Source organism: Elephas maximus, chromosome 1, assembly GCF_024166365.1.
Source record: "Elephas maximus indicus isolate mEleMax1 chromosome 1, mEleMax1 primary haplotype, whole genome shotgun sequence".
Taxonomy (NCBI): Eukaryota; Metazoa; Chordata; class Mammalia; order Proboscidea; family Elephantidae; genus Elephas; species Elephas maximus.
In genome coordinates this window covers 225,793,630-225,813,373 of record NC_064819.1, presented here as the reverse complement: position 1 = coordinate 225,813,373, position 19,744 = coordinate 225,793,630, and the positions used below count along the sequence as shown (strand labels likewise).

Here is a 19,744-nt window from a genome sequence, read left to right as displayed (position 1 = left end):
TTAGTCTGTTGGGTTCTGGAATACAGGAGTGAAGAAAACAGGCATGGCCTCTGTTCTTAGAAATTTCACTTTTCAGAAAACATAAAAGGGTTCACTGATATAAATGGAAATATAAAGACAGCATATTTAGATAAGATAGTGAAGAGGACTTGAAGCATTTACTGATGAAGATCAAAGACCATAGCCTTCAGTATGGATTATATCTCAACATAAAGAAAATAAAAATCCTAACAACTGGACCAATAAGCAACATCATGATAAAAGGGGAAAAGACTTAAATCTCCAAGGATTTCATTTTACTTGGATCCACAATCAACACCCATGGAAGCAGCAGTTGAAAAATCAAAAGACACATTGCATTGGGCAAATCTGCTGCAAAAGACCTCTTTAAAGTGTTAAAAAGCAAAGATGTCATTTTGAGGACTAAGGTGTGCCTGACCCAAGCCATGGTATTTTCAATGGCATCATACGCATCCGAAAGCTGGACAGTGAATAAGGAAGAACAAAGAAGAATTGACGCCTTTGAAATGTGGTGTTGGCGAAGAATATTGAATATACCATGGACTGCCAAAAGGACAAACAAATCTGTCTTGGAAGAAGTACAACCAGAACACTCCTTAGAAGCAAGGATGGTGAGACTGTGTCTTACATACTTTGGGCAGGTTGTCAGGAAGGATCGGTCCCTGGAGAAGGGTGTCATGTGTGGTAAAGTAGAAGGTCAGTGAAAAAGAGGAAGACCCTCAATGAGATGGACTGACACAGTGATTGTAACAATGGGCTCAAGCATAACAATGATTGTGAGCATGGCACAGGACCGGGAGGTGTTTCTTTCTGTGGTAACATAGGGTAGCTATGAGTCGGAACTGACTTGATGGCACCTAACAACAACAACGTGAAGATAGCATAGTACTTGGTTAAGTAACAAATCCAGAAAGCTTGACTAGACCCACATCTCCCAGCACTGAGCTTGGCATACTAGTGGTCTGTTGATAAATGTTTGCTGATTTGAATTACTAGTGTCCACTGTTCACAGCACAAGTAAGTACGCTGCTGGGGTGGTCAGGGTTTGAGAGAACCTTTAGATCACAGTTGAGATTTTGTAGTTAGAAGTTTCACAATAATTAATGAATTCTATTTTTCCAGGCTGAAAAGACAGACTCAATTAGAAACCTACATCTAGTCAGTCCGGAGAAATAAGGCCAATTCAAAATGTCATAATCTAATATGAGGGAAAAACTCCAGATTTAGATCTGTAAGCAGATAGGTTTCCAATTTCCTTCCATGGAGGCAGAGCCTATCGACAAAGGGAAAGTCATAAACAGGTTGCCAATTAGTGAACATTCTAGGAAGTAAGATACAAACAAACCAAAAACACATTGCCGTTGAGTTGATTTCAACTCATAGCAACCCTACAGGACAGAGTAAAACTGCCCCATAGGATTTCCAAGAAGCAGCTGGTGGATTCTAACTGCTGACCTTTTGGTTAGCAGCCATGCTTTTAACCACTGCACCACTGGGTCTTCCCAATCACAATCCAAAAAAAAAAAAAAAAAAAACCCAACCCATTGCTGTCAAGTTGATTCTGACTCATCACTGCCCTATAAGATAGAGTAGAACTGCTCCACAGGGTTTCCAAGGAGCGCCTGGTGGATCCAAACTGCCGGCCTTTTGGTTAGCAGCCAAACTCTTAACCATTGCTCCACCAGGGTTCCAAATAAGATATAAAAGACAATATGCCTATCAGTCTTCCCAGGAAAGTCTCAGTAACTGGCTTGAAAATCTCGCCTTGATGCAAATAAATGCAACACTTTTGAGAAGCTTGTTTCATGGTCATACAGATCTTGATTCAAATCTTGGTTCTATTGTTTATCAGCTGGGCAAACCTGGGCTTATTACTTAGCGTTTCTGAGTTCTAATTTTCCTATCTCTAAAATTTGGAAAATATTAGTAACTTCCTGAAATGATTGATGTAAGGATGAAAGATTTTCTAAAAATATTAGCATATTTAAGATGCTCAATGTGGAGTCTGACATGTAGTAACTTTCAATAAATGTTAGTGATGATGATGGCGGTGGTGGTGGTGGTGATATTTACCATGGGTTAAAAAAAAAATTTTTTTTTTTTTTCAAATTTAATGAAGCAAACCTTGTTCTCCAACAGGACACATTGCTATCGACCACATATTTTGCCTAGTTCACGCATATTTGTCCTTAGAATATGAGCCCTGGTTAAGTGTTTATGTTGATAAAAGTGTTACTTTCATTTTGCTTGTGTTGGCTTTATTTCCAGCATTTTTCTCCTGTGTGCTAAAGACAATTGATGCATCCTGATCTATGATAGTTCTGAAAAGCCAACTGTTTTAGATAGCTTCTTTGAACAATTATTCAAAAAGTACTTTTTTTTTTTTAATTCTGTGTCCTCATTAATTAACGAACAAGTCTGTCTTGGAGGAAGCGCAGCCAGAATGCTCCTTAGAAGAAAGGATGGCGAGACTATGTCTCACATACTTTGGGCATATTATCAGGAGGGATCAGTCCCTGGAGAAGGACATCATGCTTGGTAAAGTAGAGGGTCAGTGAAAGAGAGGAAGACCCTCACGGAGATGGATTGACATAACGGCTGCAACAATGGGCCTAAGAGTAGCAACAATTGTGAGGATGGCCCAGGACCAGGTAGTATTTCATTCTGTTGTGTGTAGGGCTGTCATGAATTAGAACCAACTCGATGGCACCTAACAACAACAACGTGTCTTCATTTACTTCAACTAGAATGACTAATATTTTATGTTTCAAATTTCAACTTAATCCCAAACAACTATGTGAACAAAAATTCTCAGCTATACCAAAGCATGGTTTCTACCATTTCACTATAACTGGAATAATTTTTTTAATACAGTATAAAACATATATCTTTATATAAAATATGTTAACAAAGGTACTTAAAAAGGAAGGATGTGTAGAGAACATGTTAATTCCTTCATATATATCCTATTTTTTTGTTTCTAAATCACTGAGAAAATAATATTTTTTTTTGGAAATGATGATTAGTGTGGCTTATATGTGCTTTTAAGATATGCTTTGTATCATTGGCTCATGTACCCAATGTCTTTTGTGGAAATATGATATCCGTTTATATTCAGGTAATTTCTCCTTTATTCAGAATAATAATCTCTTTTTAAAAGATGGCATCAGTTTCTTCTTTGATACTTCTCTCCTGAATTCCACCAAAAGGATCATAATTTTGAAGAACAGAAGTTTCAAGTCTGACTTCCTTCTTGATCTCTTTCTTTGCTGTGTTCATGTGACAGGATATTCTTAAGTACACTAGTCATTGTTGCAGTGCAGTGAACACTAGTGGACGTCTCAAAGCAACAGCTGCCGTGATTTGCTGCCAGCCAGTCCATGTTAACCAGGGCTCTACTATTCCATTGCAAAATCCTCACTGTTTGTAAAATATTCACAATATTTACTTTTAGGAACACTGGCAAGTTACAGTCAATAGGATTTCTTTCATTTTTTTATGAAGATTAACCAAAGCCCTTCCACTTACTTTTCTCCATGTTGTCCCTGAGATGTAAATAACACTTTTAAAAAATTTGGAAAATTGAATAAAGACAAATCAGAAGTTATCCCTTTGAATAAATTTGTGATGGAGGAAGATGAACTACTGTAATTAACAGTAGTAAGCCTTGGGAATAGTGTTTGTTTGATGGTATGGTTGAAAGAACACAAGGCTAGTTATTGTAGTCCTGTGCTTCCTCAGCACTGATTAACTGGTGAAATGGCTTAATTTTCTTCTCCACTAGACTGGCCATTTGGGGAGAGTTAGAACCCTGTCTTATTTTGCTCACTGACATATCCTGAGCTCCTGGGAGCGTGCTTAGTATATACCTAGTGCTCAACAAACATATTAAATAAATAAATGGGCCTCAGTTTCATCTTTGTTAATATTAGTTTGGTTAACAATTTCGTCTCAGTCTATACTCATAAAAATTTTATGAGGATCAAATTACTCGATATAATGAAAATTTCCAGTTTCATAAAATTTTAAGGCAAGATCTTTTTCCTTACATATGTGCTTTGCTTATTTACAAAGAAGTTAAATAAGCTTTGTTTTGTCATCACAGGGAAAGACTCTTTGAAGGATCTTAATTAACGCCAGCAGTTCTGCTCTCTCCTATGTGGTCGTTATGAGTCGGAATTGGCTCAATGGCAATGGGTTTATGGGTTTTCCTTTAGTTTAAGCCATTGGAACACCAACATCATCCAAAACACACTCATTTAATTTCATTCAACTCATGCGGTTTCTTTTCCAGAGCTGATGGGGGCTGAGTAAGTATGAAATTATAACGTTGATAATAACTCCCCTTGTTCTTCTTGGCAGGCACAGTCAGGTTCTGATCTTCAGGTTATACTGCTGATGACAATTTTCAATTAGCATTTAATACTCCCCCACAAAACACTCAACCTCTCCTTGGCACTGAACCCAGTGTTTCGGCGAAAAAAATGCTCAGAAGCAAAGAAGGCCTTCTCCTTCATTGATCTCCTTCACAGCCTCTGTGCTCAGGGACACTGGAAGTCGCAATGATGTTATTCTCTACCACACCCGGGGCTTGCATTATTTATAGGGTTTACCACTCTGATAGGAAGTTGACAGACCTTTTTTGCAAGCCCTGAAAAAAAAAATCTATTATGAAGGTGTTAGGAATAGACCGACACTTGACAGAATACATCCTCCATGAAGTGCACCATTTTTTTGACCAGTTTCATTGCTGTTAGAGAATCAGATTCATATAAAGGGTCAAGACTCTTAACATGGATGGAATTTTAAATGCTTACATTTCCAAAGCTAGTGTTCAGAGAACACCATTATTGTAAGCTATGTCTTCTGATTTCAATGAATGACTCTGCTCTGCACAAAGAACTTTTGTCATATGCGGTCAGCATTTATACTGAGATTCTGCTTGGACTCTTTGGCTGTAACATCAATTTAAATGTAAAACACTCAGTGATGAAGATATTTTGACCACAGAAATAATTGGTTTGACATTATTTTTCCTCACTGAATTTATTAGAAAATATAACAAGACTTATCAATGAGGAGTCAAATAATTTGCAGTTATCTGTCCTTAGAACTCTCTTTAGGTCAGCATCATCACCAACAAGATGGTTTTGAAATGACCCAGTGCATTGGAAGGAGTCAACAGTAATGAAGAGAAGAAGGAAAGCCAACAGTGACATCCAAGCAATGTCTTGTTTTGCCTCTGCAAAGGGTCCCTTTCTTCTGGTTTAGAAATTGTAATTCCAAAGAGATGAACTACGGTGCAAAGTATTATAATAGATAATATACTTGACCTAGGGAAAGGCAATAGCATTGGGTGAGACCTGAGATGTCACATGCTGAATGGTGTGAGCCCAGTGGGAGTGAAGATGAACTGGGAGCAAATAACAAAACTCCTTACTTTATATAGCACTTCATAGTTTATTGCATCTTTGACGTATCTTACCTAATTTAGATGAAAAACCCATGTGAGATAGAATATGATTTTTATTCCTTTATTAAAGCTTAACAAATGAGATACAAGGAGGTTGGGTAACTAGCATAACTGGTAAGGGGTAGAGACTCAAACATGTCTTTTCTCCTCCCCAGTTTGGTATTCTATCTACTCTACTCTGCTTGCTCTGAAGAGAGCTGTCATGGATTGAATTGTGTCCCTCCAAAATATGTGTCAACTTGATTAGGCCATGATTTCCAGTATTGTGTGGTTGTCCTCCATTTTGTGATTGTAATTTTATGTTAAAGAGGATTAGGGTGGAATTGTAACACCTTTACCGAGGTCACATCCTTGATCGTTTTATCTCTCAAGAGATAAAAAGGAAAGGGAAGCCAGCAGAGAGGGGGAACCCCATACCACCAAGAAAATAGTGCCAGGACCAGAGTGTGTTTTTTGGACCGGAGGTCCCTGTGTGCAGAAGTTCCTAGTCCAGGGAAAGATTGATGAGAAGGCCAACATAGAGAGAAAGCCTTCCCCTGGAGCTGACACCCTGAATTTGGACTTTTAGCCTACTTTACTGTGAAGAAATAAAGTTCTCTTTGTTAAAGCCATCCACCTGTGGTATTTCGGTTATAGCAGCACTAGATAAGTTAGACGAGAGCTAACTGGTCAACTTTAAGGACATTTTTAAAACATTCTGATCTTTAGTTTTTCTGGGAGTTAATTTACCACTTAGTCTACAAGTAGTTTCTTATAATTCAGAGAAGTAAAACACATAGACCAACCTCTTAAATTTCCTTGACAACTAGGACTCATTTTTCTCATCCATAAAATGAGTAAGTTGAACCAGATCTGTGCTTTTCAACGTGGGCTACATATAAGAATCAACTGGGGGGAGTTTTGAAGGCTACTTATGCCAAGACAGAAACCCTAGTAGCTTAGTGTTTAAGAGTTTGGCTGCTAATCAAAAGGCTGGCAGTTCAAATCCACCAGGCACTCCTTGGAAACCCTGTGGGGCAGTTCTACCCTGTCCTACGGTTGCTATGAGCAACAGGTTCGGTTTGGTTTTTTTGCTATGCCAAGACATTACCATTCCCCCCCGGCCCTCTGCATTCCTGATTTAATTAGCCTTAGGTGGGGCATCCATGTTTTAAGTTTCCTGGTGATTCTAATATGCAACTATGATCGAGAACCACTGGGCTGGAAGGTATTGGAAGCCTCTTCCTTCTATGTGTCTAAGGATTTATGCGATTGTTCTGATGTTTCATGAGTTAATTAAATAGAATCTCAAATTTTATCACTCATTTATCTTTTCTGGAATCTTTGCTAGAATTTAGATCTAGTGCCAACTACAGATAGTCTGAGAACTATGAATTTTTCAGCTGGACTATATGTATTTGAATTGTTGTATTGGAGAAAACTATTGAATGCATCATGAACTGCCAGAATAACAAATAAATCAGTCTTAGAAGAATACAACCAGAATGCTTCTTATAAGTGAGGATGGCGAGACTTTGGCTCACTTATTTTGGACACGTAATCAGAAAAGACCAATTGCTAGAGAAAGACATCACGTTTGGTAAAATAGGACAGCAAAAATGAGGAAAATCCTCAGTGAGATGAATTGACATAATGGCTACAAAAAGGAACCCAAACGTTTCAAAGATCATGGAGATGGCCAGGACCCGGTATGGTTTTGTTCTGTTGTATGTAAGGTTTCTGTGAGTCAGAGCTGACTCGACGGCAACTAACTACAACAACATATGTCATTCAGTTAAAGTTCAAATTGTGTCTCCTTGCAAATTTCTGCCTGATGGCCATCTGGCCTAATCTATAGAATTTATATACATGGCCAGAAGTGTTCTCTGAGCATAACTGATCAAAGGAACCATCATTTAGAGGTAGAACTGGATTAAAGATGTGAAAGCAGGCAGGAAGGAGATTTCAGCAAATATTTTGGAAATCATTTAACAAAATTGCATAAAATAAACCAAAGGATGACAAAACACAGAACACCTCAGCCTACCATATTGCTCCTTTGTATCCAACTAGACAGTCTGAGTTCTAAAACACAAGGAATAACATTTTTAAAGAACTGCATAAAACAATTTCCTTTGTAAATGAGCAAGTTACGTAAGTCAAAAAGAAAAGAAAAGAAAAAAAAAATCCAAGCAATGAGCTTTTGTGTTTTCAGAGGCAAAAAGTGAAGTTGAGTGAGATGAAGTTGCCACTCAGTAGCTGGGTGCATGGGGGTGGCTGCAGGGGGGCTGGCATGCAGGCATAAGTGTCTTTGAGGACAGATTTTACATTTGTGAAGAAGTTAATATAAATTTGCAGATGACGGTTTCAAGTGTTCATGAAAGCTTCCAAATGATTGATGATGATAATACTGGGAGAAAGCCTAGAAAATTGCACAGATTTGAGATAACCACAAAGCATATCCAGTAGAGGAGAATTCTTCAAAAATGTCTTTTTTTAAGCACTTACTCTCTAATCAGTGACTAGGGTTGGTAATGAACACTGCTGCTCACCTGGGTCAAATGAAGAGTTAGGGTTTAGAGATGAGACTCTGGAGTGAACTAGAGGCAATCCTATGTGACTGGTATTATAAACCAACTTTAACATCAGGTCCAGAAAAGCAGTATCGTTTGTCATAACAATCTACGGAAACAGTGATGGTTTATATTAAACTTCCTGTTTGTGTGGTCATTTTCTGAAGGCAATATGTTATTTCATGTCCACTGAAAGAATGAAAAGAATATGAATTAGCCTGCACAGTGCCAGAGATGGGGTCCCTGGGTGGTGCAAATGGTTAAGCGTTTGGAAAAGTTGAAGGTTCAAGTCTACCCAGAGGCACCTTGGAAGAAAGGCTTGTTGATCTACTTCCAAAAAATCAGCCACTGAAAGCCCTGTGGAGCAGAATTCTACTCTGACGTATATGGGGTCACCAAGGGTCAAAGCTAACTAGGCAGCAACTGGTTTCCGGTACCAGAGACGAGCAAATAGCAGCCTGTGGGCCAAATGGAGCTCACCATCTCTTTGCATGGCCTGCCAGCTAAGAATTGTTTTTACATATTTAAATGGTTGGAAAAAAAATCAATAGAATAGTATATTGAGAAACGTGAAAATCATATGGAAACTCAAATTTCAGTGCCCATAAAGAAGGTTTTTTGGGAAACCTTTCCTACAGTCACATTCATTCATTCATGTGTTGTCTCTGGCTGCTTTTATACTACAATAGCGGAGTTGCAAAGTTCCAAGAGACGGCATCTGCCTTGCAAAACCTAAAATATTTACTTTCTCGCCCTTGACAGAGAAAGTTTGCTGATCCTAGTCTAGACTGAGCCAAGTGACCACTCTTCATCCAATGCAAATGAGTCATATTTGCCTCTAATGTGGGAAAATGGAGGAGCCTGGTGCTGCAATGGTTAAGTGGTTGGCTGCCAACTGAAAGGTTGGCGGTTTGAACCCACCAACTGCTCCGCAGGAGAAAAATGCGGCAGTCTGCGTCTGTAAAGATTACAGCCTTGGTAGGTAAACTATGGGGCCATTCTACTCCGTCCTACAGGGTCACTTTGGGTCAGAATCGACTTGACAACAATGAGTTTTGGTTTTGGTGGTAAAATGAGATGAGATGCTTACCTCGGAATCATTTAAATCCACACTTTACTTTGGCTCGTGAAAGTGTTGTGGTATAAAATGGGTTTTTATGTACCAGAATGAGTTCTTACTTTATTTGTGCATTTTTGCCATTCTCAGTGTGAAGGAGCCAGATTAAGTCAAAGATCGGGAGCCATTCGTTCAGTTGCAGGCAGAGCTCTTTATGGTTCTTATTAAAAACAAGATTAAAGATTTTGTGACTTAGAAATTACTCCAAAGTTGGCTAGGTTTGTGTCAAGTCATTTTATAGTTGTGCAACTATTTGCAATGACATTCTATTTATTACTTTTCCTTCTTAACATGAAGCTTTCCTGAAAATAACAAGATTCCACGCAATTGTACTGAATCCTAAATAGTAAATATGATCCAGATATTCATCTATTTAATAATGCTAATTAGAGATAATCTCTGTTTTAGATACACAAGGGATCAATCTAATTTTGAGAATTTTATTTCAGTATGTAATACAAAGTATACCGTACACTTTTTGCAATTTGCTTGGCATGCCTTGGTACGTGGTGATGGTGATGACTGAATCACAAGGGAGCCTAATTTGTTCTCTAACTCGCTCCTCCTGATTATAATAAATGATTTAAAAAACATTGTTTTATGTCATGAGCTTATTACAGTATTTTATGTGAAAGATAGCTTAATGTTTTTCTTCATCTGTGTTTTAAAAATATTTCCTGGAAGAACATTGTATGTGCTAACTTTTTATTTTTTCACTTCTTGAAAATGTTTTGCCCTTAAAATTAATAATAGTTTATAAATATAATCAAATATGCAGTCAGTGCTTAAATTTTTAATTGTCTCGTGTGTTATCTTTTTTTTTTAGTTTGTTTCAATAAGGTGCTCACATTGATATTAGTTTATATATTCTTAAGTTTTTTTAATAGACTATTTTTAGGTAAACTTCTTTAAATTTTACTTTCTATATGGTGATTATAAGAGTAATAATCTATTCCTTATTCAAATTCTGTGGATGTGTGTGTATAGATGTGTGTGTGCATTTAAATTTATGTTTTGCTGATATTATTCACCTGTATAGATCTTTCATGATTCAAGGCATAAAAACTAAATACGCATAAACAAAGCAGTGCATTGAGGGAATTATCTGAATTAGAATTTGTGTCTCGATAATCTCAGGTAAACCTGAATTACTGAAAATTTTACATTACACGACAATTTAAAGATGGACAAATCCATTGCTCAGAGTTGAAATGTTGAATTTCTTAGCTAACCCAAAGAGATAGTTGTGGATCAAGTCTTCAAGGATGATCAAGTGACATTCTGTAAAATCATGGAAAAACCGCACAGATTTTTTGCAATAGTAGATCACGGAATGGCACAGGACTGGGCAATGTTTCATTTTGTTGTACGTAATGGTACAATGAGTCAGAGCCAACTCGAGACAACTGAAAACAACAGAAGCCCATATTATGGGTTACAATTCAAGGAAGGGGTGGTAGGAGTTATTTGGGGAGACTGCAAGAAGGAAAGGATTTAAGTTGGGACTTAAAGAATAGGACTAATTTTGATAAAAAAAAAAAAAGCAGTGGACAGATAAGAGGGGAAAATAGAAGAAAATATAAAGAGGAGGAAAATACAAGGTATATTTAAAGATAATGAATGGATCACCTTAATTGAATTTGGTCAAACATTAAATCATTGGTTTTAGATGCTGTCGAGTCCGTACAGACTCATAGTGACCCTACGTGTAACAGAACGAAACACTGCCTGGTCCTGCGCCATCCTCAAAATTGTTGTTATGTTTGAGTCCATCGTTGCGGTCACTGCGTCAATCCATCTCATCAAGGGCCTTCCTCTTTTTTTCTGACCCTCTGCTTTAGCAAGCATGGCATTCTTCTCCAGGGACTGGTCCCTCCTGATAACATGTCCAAAGCACATGAGACAAAGTCTTACCATTCTCACTTCTAAGGAGCATTCTGGATGTACTTATTTCAAGACAGATTATTAGTGTAATAATTTTCAGATAATCTAAACAGTTACTATTAGAATCATTTTAGGGATCCCACTTATATGCAACTTCTAAGCTACCACATGACTGAATTTTAGAAAAACTGTACTTGACGACATTCTTATTAAAATTCTTGCCTGGATAGAAACTTATATCGAGACAAGGATGAACTTTCCCTCATTACAACCCATCACACATTCCATCGCATTTGAGAGCTTTACAAATTTTCATTTTATTAGATTTTGTGGAACCAGTATCTCTCTGTATTAATTTTCACACAAAGTATGATTAATTTCTGAAGGCAAATATCAAAGCTATAGCCCCATGAATTAAAAAGGGGATGAAACACACACACCCAGCTCACAGAGAAACAGGGAGAGAGAGAAAGAGAACACAATATCATCTGGGTTTAAGCTGAATCCGCTGACCTCATATAGAATCCAAGGGGCCAGGATGGAATTGGAAACAAGATTATTTAATTTTGCAGCAGAAGAGTACTTTTTTTTCTCTAGATATTATAGCTTATACAATCATGGAGAAACTGTCCTGGAGGTTTCCATAGGAAATTTTAGTACTGGAAAGGATATTAAAATTCTCATCCAATTCATGCATCTTACAGATGAGGAGAATGAGGCCCAGAATGGATCAGAGCTGAGTCATGATTGACGTTTGGAACCTTGAGTTCAAAGCAAAGCTTCTCTTCTAAGCTATCATCCCTTTCTAAATTCAAGTCTTAGTTCAAGGGCCTTCAGTCTGAGGAGCTGGTGGGGAAGAAAGTAAGGTGACCTGAGGCAAGAAACGATCGCCAAGAAAAGAATCTGCTGTGGCAAACTCACTATATGTCACTTCGTGTGTATGACGCTTCTTGTATATGATGCTTGAAGACTCTGAAAGTTTCTTAAGCTTACTTAACAGAAGATAATCTTACACGCATTACACAACTTGAAATCAGTGTGGCTGGAGATGGTAGCTTTTGTCTCGCTGCCTCTCATAATTTGTCAGAAGGCACAAGAGCCTTTATTTCCATTATATATACAAAGCAAACTGTTTCCATTGAGAAGAAGTGAACTGAACACTATACATGACTGTCGTCTACTTCATGTCTGTTGAGTAAAACTTAAACCTTCCTGAATCCCGAGGCAGGAAAAAATGGAGGGAAACATTTTTCTCATGAACTATATTGATCATTCTAATTGAGGTTACTTACTAGAGTTTTTCTTAGGAATTACTAAATATTAAGAAAAACTTAGAGTGAATGAGTCTGTAAGAACTCTATTTGCTTACTATGCCGGCGCGCAGTGGCCAACAATAAAATGACGTGTTTGGCAGAATCTGAGACAAGGGCTTGTGTGAAGGAAGGTGCATCAAATTGGAAAGTGATTCCAGAGAACAGGAGTGGGGCTGAGAGAGTGAAACAGGAAAGGAGGAAAAGCCAGTACCAGTTATATCCTTATGTTGGTTACAGTGTTGGCCAGTGGGGCTTGATGGCGCCTGGACTTTCTGAGGCTCCATGCTATTCACTTCTCAGAACTGTGCACCTGACTGGAGAGAGGAACAAAGTGGAGCAATTGGCTACAGGCTCCTGTTGCCCCTCGTCAGGGGCTGCTCTGTGGGGCATTAACTTTCTCAAACTTCCAGGTAGTATAGATGTGAGTGCCGGGCTGATTCCTGAGAAAGGCAGTGTACTCAGAGAAACTCCAGACGGAAGGTGGATGATACTGAGACAACGATGGTGGAGCCCCGGGGTGTAGTGGTTAAGAGCTAGGGCTGCTAACCAAGAAGCTGGCAGTTTGAATTCACCAGCTGCACCTTGAAAACCCTGTAGGGCAGTTCTACTCTGTCCTGTAGAGTCGCAATAAGTTGAAATTGTCTTGACAGCAAAGACTAACAACGATGGTGGATTTTACTTAGCCACTCTCTTTACTTTCCTTTGTGTTTGGAAAATTTCAGAAAATATTTGATAGTTCACTCTTTCAAGAAAGAAGGGACAGAGAGGAGAGGGAAAAGAAACTCAAATGATAATTCTGTGCCAATGTCAGAGACACAGCTTACAACAGAGGAAACTAAAAGCAATTAAGAGTGTTTGGGTCCACACAGAGGAAGAGCTGTTCGAGAAAGAAATAGCATATATAGGGGACATAGCAATTACAGTAGACTTCTAATAGCTGATATCAGAAGCTCTCTAGTACTAAGTGAAAGGTAAACAAATAGTTATGCTGCGATGTACTTTGGTTAAAGACAGAATTTTATTTAGAAATTGTTGTTTTTTCCCTTTAAATCCATCCTCTAGAGTATTTCGAGTTTTCCAAAAAAGAAAGTAAACTTTATTAAAAATTGTTCTCTAAATAAACTGTTACCTTTTTTATTTTGTGAAAAGTACTAGTGGCCATATTCACTGACATTCATTCAAGTTAATTTACATATACATGCATATATATGTATATATACATATGTACATATACATGAATATATTTATATATACTTATAATATACATTATACATATATATACACATACAGTCCTTGGATGCTGCAAATGGTTAAGATGCTTGACTGCTAACTGAAAAGTTGGTGGTTGAGTCTAGCCAGAGGTGCTCCAGGAAAAAAAGTCGGGTGATCTATTTCCAAAATATATATATATATATATATATATATATATATATATATATATATATATATATATATATCAGGCATTGAAAACTCTATGGAGCACAGCTCTACTCTGACACACACGGGTGTCATCTTGGCTGCAAATTAAATAAAACATTATTAGTACTTATTCTCTCAGTTATGGAAATCTGAGTCAAACTAAAAGCTTACATTTCTGCTCCAAGCAGGCATGATAGATCATTTTACAGTTTAAAGCTGAATCAGATAGTTAGTATTTTGGACAAGTATAAGTTCATTGCACCTGCTCTAAACCAGCAATACTTTTTACTGGCATGAAAATGACAGTAACGCCTTGCGTATATGTAGATGCCCTATTCTGATAACTAGTTGTATTAAGAATTTGTCTAGATAAATTAAGAAATTATCTTAAGAATTAAGATGATATCATTTGTCACTCTTGATTGGAAATTTACCTGGAAGGACACACAGCCTACAGACACCTAACAGTCTTTAGCTCTCTTCTTCTTTCAACAGTGTCTTCACAGATCATGTGCTTAGCTACATGGACAAATTTTTTTGGACAAAAAATATCATATAACAAATACGTCTGGAACTATATCAGTTTTTAGAGCTATGGCTAACCCTTTGCTTTTATCAAATATTTTCAGTAAATAAAAACACCACTGATTGATCTTTTTTCTTTAAAAGATTCTTGGCAATAATACATTATCATTAAACCCATTACCCCCACTTAAAAAGAAGGTTATTTTTGTAATATTTTATTGCCCTATTTTCCAGAATCTTTGTGGTAATTTTTGTAATGGTATTATCCTGCAAGTATTATTTTTTCTTTAAAACAAACAAAAAAGCTTCAAGATGATGAATACTTACAACATTTCAGTCATTTAACATCTGTGTTTTAAGTCTTTAGATCATGTAGCAGTATTGCTTTTCTTCCCTTACACTTCTTAGAACAGCAGTGTGGTAGACTCCTCCCTCCTTAAGTGATACTATTTAATAATGTTATTGATGAAGGTACAATGATGGTAATGATGATGATGGTGAAGTTAGGTCACACAGAACAGAAAAGCATTCATCACAGCATCTGTACTACCAGTTGTTGTTTTTGTTGCTGTTGTCATTATTGTCATCTACGTCTCATGATTCACTCAATGTACTAAGCCATTCTAATAAATAGTACCTTAACCTCGTCAGGGAACTGTAACTACTTGACCATTCAAACGTATTTGTTGAATTTTAAATAGTGCCAGTAAGGGAGCATTTCACCTCAATACTTTAATAGAAGCAGCATCATACCCATCTTTTCAGCAGAGAAAATAATATCCCTGAGCTTAGAACATCACAACCTGGGGACAGTTAAATACACATACTTTCTTCACTCCCCCAATACTTTTCCTATCCCTTTCATGTAAACTGTTTCTCTGCATTCCCAGAATGTTATCTGACCTTGTAATTAATCATCTGAACTGCCACAGGTGGGTGTTTGGGGTGACCTTTCAAATAGTACTGCATTTTGTTAGAACTTTCTGTACAGAGAAGTAAAGCACAATATCACGTCCTCAGCAAGATGCAATGTCACCATCCTTCTCCAAGTCAGCAAGTGGCCAGAGATAATGCCTTTCAAACAAATTTACCTAACCAGTAACCTTTGGAATAAGACTAATCTTATTAGTAATTAATCTTATTAATCACAGCCGGTTGCTGCTCTATGGGCTCTCTCTTTATAGAAAAGCATAAACAAGAGGGGAGAAAAATGAGGAAGGAAAGTGCCAAGGAGAAGTAATAAAAGGGAGTAAAAGATGATGTTTCAGATGGCAGGCTTTCTAGATGTTTTGGTAATTTCTCTTTAGTGCTTTTTCCTTCAAGATTCTAGCCATGAATTTGGGGTACTTAGTTATTCCTATGTTATTACTGCTAATTAAATCCTTGCTGCCTATCTAATAGTTGAATTTAACTCAAATCATGATTTGCTACCCTGGTAAGCACAAAATTATATTGGTTAAGGAAGATTCAGTGGTATTGAACTAATGAACTATCTGTCCTTAGGGAAATTCTTTATATTCTTGGTGCCTCAGTTTACTCACTTAGCATAGATAATCTCTAGGGTCCCTTCTAGCTCCATCAGTTTATGATCCTATGAATTTTCTCAGGCAAAATGGAAAACATATTTTCCCTTCACAAGACAGGAAATTAATTATTCTTTTTATTATCATAACTGAAGAATGACCCTTGATTTTTATTTTTTATATGAATCTTTGTATTGGATTACATAAAGTAAATGTTTCGAAAAATACATTCTTTAATTCTCTTCCCTCATTTTTCCTTCTGTTGTCCTCCTTTCTGTCAATAGATGGCGCTCTTTTCTCAGAGACCCTACTTATCGCATTCTTCATAGAAAGATCAGGGAAATTGGTTTTACTCTTTAACAATCATTAATTAAATAAAACAAACATAGAAGTAGAAATAATCGATTACAGGCAATTTGTAATACTTTGATAATGGAAGCAAAATAGGAAAATGCTTGTTAAAAGAGTAAGGAGCTTCACTGAAACCTGCAATACTTGCTGAAGGAGTGAAGCAAATGTAACTAAATATGAAAATGCCATGTTCACTACAGACGTATAACCCCTAAACCCAAAAACCAAACCCAGTGCTGTCGAGTCGATTCCGACTCATAGCGACCCTAGGGTAGAACTGCCCCATAGAGTTTCCAAGGAGCACCTGGCGGATTCAAACTGCCGACCCTTTGGTTAGCAGTCGTAGCACTTAACCACTATGCCACCAGGGTTTCCATATAACCCCTAGTGGGAAGAAAATCCCAAGTCAGGAACCACTTTCAAGTGTTAAGATATTTACTTTAAATTAATTCCTTAACTGTAATATTTTCATATTCACATTTAGGATTTGAATATCCACACCAGTACCAAAATAATCTATATCAATCTCAGTTAATATTAAGAGCTGACACACTCTTTGTCAAAAAAACCTGGAGCATCTGGATGAACAGAAAGTGGACCATAAACTCTCTTGAAATAATTTCACTGGATAAAGACACTTTTTTCAGAGTCCCTATTACAATCTCCTATATAATAGTTAATACTGCAGAATAAGGCTGCTTTTTGTCACTTCCAATTGGTTCCAACTCTAAGAGGTGTTGAACAACAATGAGCACATCCTGCGGTTTTCCTGGACCACCCTCCCTATTTCAGATTCCCTTTGCCACTCCCCTGGCACATCTGCAGTCCTACCAACTGCAAATTGGTCTAGGCAACACACTGGCAGGTTTGTCACAACAAAGAACCACATGGAGAGAAACCAGGAAACAATTCTTCTATCAAGTGTGGCCTCAGAATGCAAAGACGAGTGAGGTAAAGACGAAGAGAAGGGGCAGGGTAGTGGTATACCAAAATCTTCATAAGCCAGCAGGAGAAGGAAAGTAGCCAAGGTTCATGTTCTAAGAGACCTGAGACTGAGGGCCCACCAATTAGGGAAAACCAAGCAGAATTCCTCTCGCACTATTCTACAATTACTGGTTTCCCAGCTCCTGGAAAGGCACTGTAGTACTGCGTGGCCAAGAACCCTCTTGGCTCAGTGTAAGCAGGAGTTGTAAGACAGAACATTTTTGCCAGAGCAGAGTAATATGGCTTTTTACCAAAGCAACTTCTCTGTTCCTGATATTTTGGATTCTTTATCAATGGAGTGAAAAATAGAAAAGTACATATTCTTCCCCAAACAACAACCACTCTATTCACAGTGGCTCCCAGTCTTCCTTGTTTACCTTTCCTTCTGTCAACCACAGGCCAAACACTCTGCCTTGGGGATTAGGTACCCTCCATTCCCCTATTAGCTCCTGAGGGCTCCACACAAGCCCTGCCGCCTTTCTTACCTGATAATAACATACATGACCAGGAAGTTTCCGAAGAGACCCACCACGCACACGATGGAGTAGAGGGCTGTGATGGTGATGGCTGTGATCACTGAAGGACTGCCGGTCGGAGGGCACAAGCTGTCGCTCCCGCCCAACTCGGTACGGTTCGGACCGCACGGGTCGGACAGGTTGCCATCTAAGTGGGACAAGTTGACCCAGGACCTGGGGCTAGGTGCTGGGGAGCAACTTGCAGAGCTCGTGAAAGGATCGGTGCAATTGCTGGAGATCGCGGGAGCGGAGCCGCTGTCCATGGTGCTGATGACCGGCTGCGGACCACGTTGTGAGGTAGCCCCAAGCACCGGGACTTTTCAGGTTCCACGCGCCTCGGTCGCTTCCTCCCGCCGCTGCCTCAGCTCCTGCTATTTCCTACGAAGAGCAGTCCTGGCAGAGTAAGAGGGGAGCGTCAGGCAGCAGGGCAGAGCTTAGCATCTGACATGATCTTCTGCCTGGAGCCCCCTCCCACCTTAGTAGTACACGGAGACACAACCCCAACCCTACACCGCTAAGGGAGGGGAGGGAAAGCTGAGAGGGATCCAGGCTAGAAGGGAGGGAGGAGAGAGAGGGATGGATTTTGCGCAAAACGATGCAAGGAGTTGGTCTCCTCACTTGGCACTCATCTCTGCAAACAGGTCTAAGGAGGGGCAGAGAGGGGGAAGAGGGTACAGAGAAGGGTTGGGGAGGGAGACAGACTGAGAGTTGGTTTTTGGCAGCGGTGAAGTAAAAGAAAGAGGCTGACATCACTCCATTCTCCAATTCCGTTTCTCCTTTATAAGGAGCCCTGGTGGTGCAGTGATTAAAGTGCTCCTCTGCTAACGGAAAGGTCCTCGATTCAAACCCAGCAGCCACTCCACGGGAGAAAGATGTGGCAGTCTGCTCCCTGAAAGATTACAGCCTTGAAAGCCCTATGGGACAGTTCTACTCTGTCTTCCAGGGTTGCTATGAGTCGGAATCGACTGGAATGCACAGGTTTTCTGTCTTTTTTTTGGTTTTCTCTTTATAATCTGAGAGGAAAGACATTGCAGCCCTTAACAACATTTACACACCAATGCTATTCCCTCACTATTGTCTACTGTAATCACTGAGGCAAAAGATTGCCTAAGTTCTCTTCTGTAGCCCTCATCGCCTCAGCCCCACACATCTACGAAAAGGCAATAATGTTTTTCATATCACTAAATGAGTATTTCCAACATTCCAAACCTGTCCGAAACAAGAGTGATCCTTTCTCTGAACAAGGTGAGAAACAAACTTTTGTGGAGGAAACCTGTTCTTTTACTCCGTGTCGTCCCAGTTTCTCCTAGAGGAGAAGCTTTCTTTGCATCTAATTTCTGTCCTGGTAGGGAAAATAACTGGTTACAGTAATTAGGGGGGTTGTGGAATCCACCAGGCACTCCTTGGAAACCCTATGGTACAGTTCTACTTTGTCCTTTAGGGTTGCTTCGAGTAGCGATTGACTCGATGGCAATGGATTTGGTTTGGTTTTTGGCATTTAGTAAAGTCAGCTAAAACTAATGCTGGTCCTCCACACCTTAAATCTCCTAGACAATTTTGTAATTATTTGAGTCTCTTTTTTATCTCTGGGCTTTCTACATGGACATGTGCTTCTAAGGAGGCAGTCAAAATCAAACAAAATTTATATTACTTCTTTCTGTTTTCTAGAATAGAAATTCCGGGAGGGTCTACAATCTCCAGTCTGGAACTGGAGTGGCCCTCAAGCAAGATTCTTAAGAAATAAGGATGCCTTTTAAATTTTATATTTTCTTCTAAGTCCACATGTAAAAATGGTGAGGGCATGGCAGGGGCAGCTGACTTGCTCTAACTTTAAGAGGTGGAGGAGAGAATCATCATTAACACCAGCCCGGGGCTGATTCTCATGTGGTAGAGGTCAGACATGCCTCCTCTCTCCAACCCCCTTACCAACACTGATATCAGCCGCCCCTCTCATGGCATTCTCCACCTCTCTGCTGGGTTCAGCAATTCATCGCAATGGTCACATGGAAGTCACAAGCCATATTTACAGTTTTGGGGCTATTAGGGTAATGGATTACAATTCAGGAT

General features: G+C 38.8%; 1 protein-coding gene across 2 annotated transcripts in view; it reads right to left on the bottom strand.

Annotated features, from left to right (window-relative positions):
- OPRM1 (opioid receptor mu 1) overlaps window positions 1–18,125 on the bottom strand; it is a 199,843-nt gene extending 181,718 nt beyond the window's left edge. For both annotated transcript variants that reach the window (XM_049904279.1, XM_049904268.1), the window contains exon 1: window positions 17,648–18,125. In XM_049904279.1, the coding sequence (XP_049760236.1) occupies window positions 17,648–17,940 (293 nt within the window). In that variant the 5' untranslated portion in view covers window positions 17,941–18,125. The remainder of the gene's footprint in view (window positions 1–17,647) is intronic.
- Between the last annotated feature and the right edge of the window lie 1,619 nt (window positions 18,126–19,744).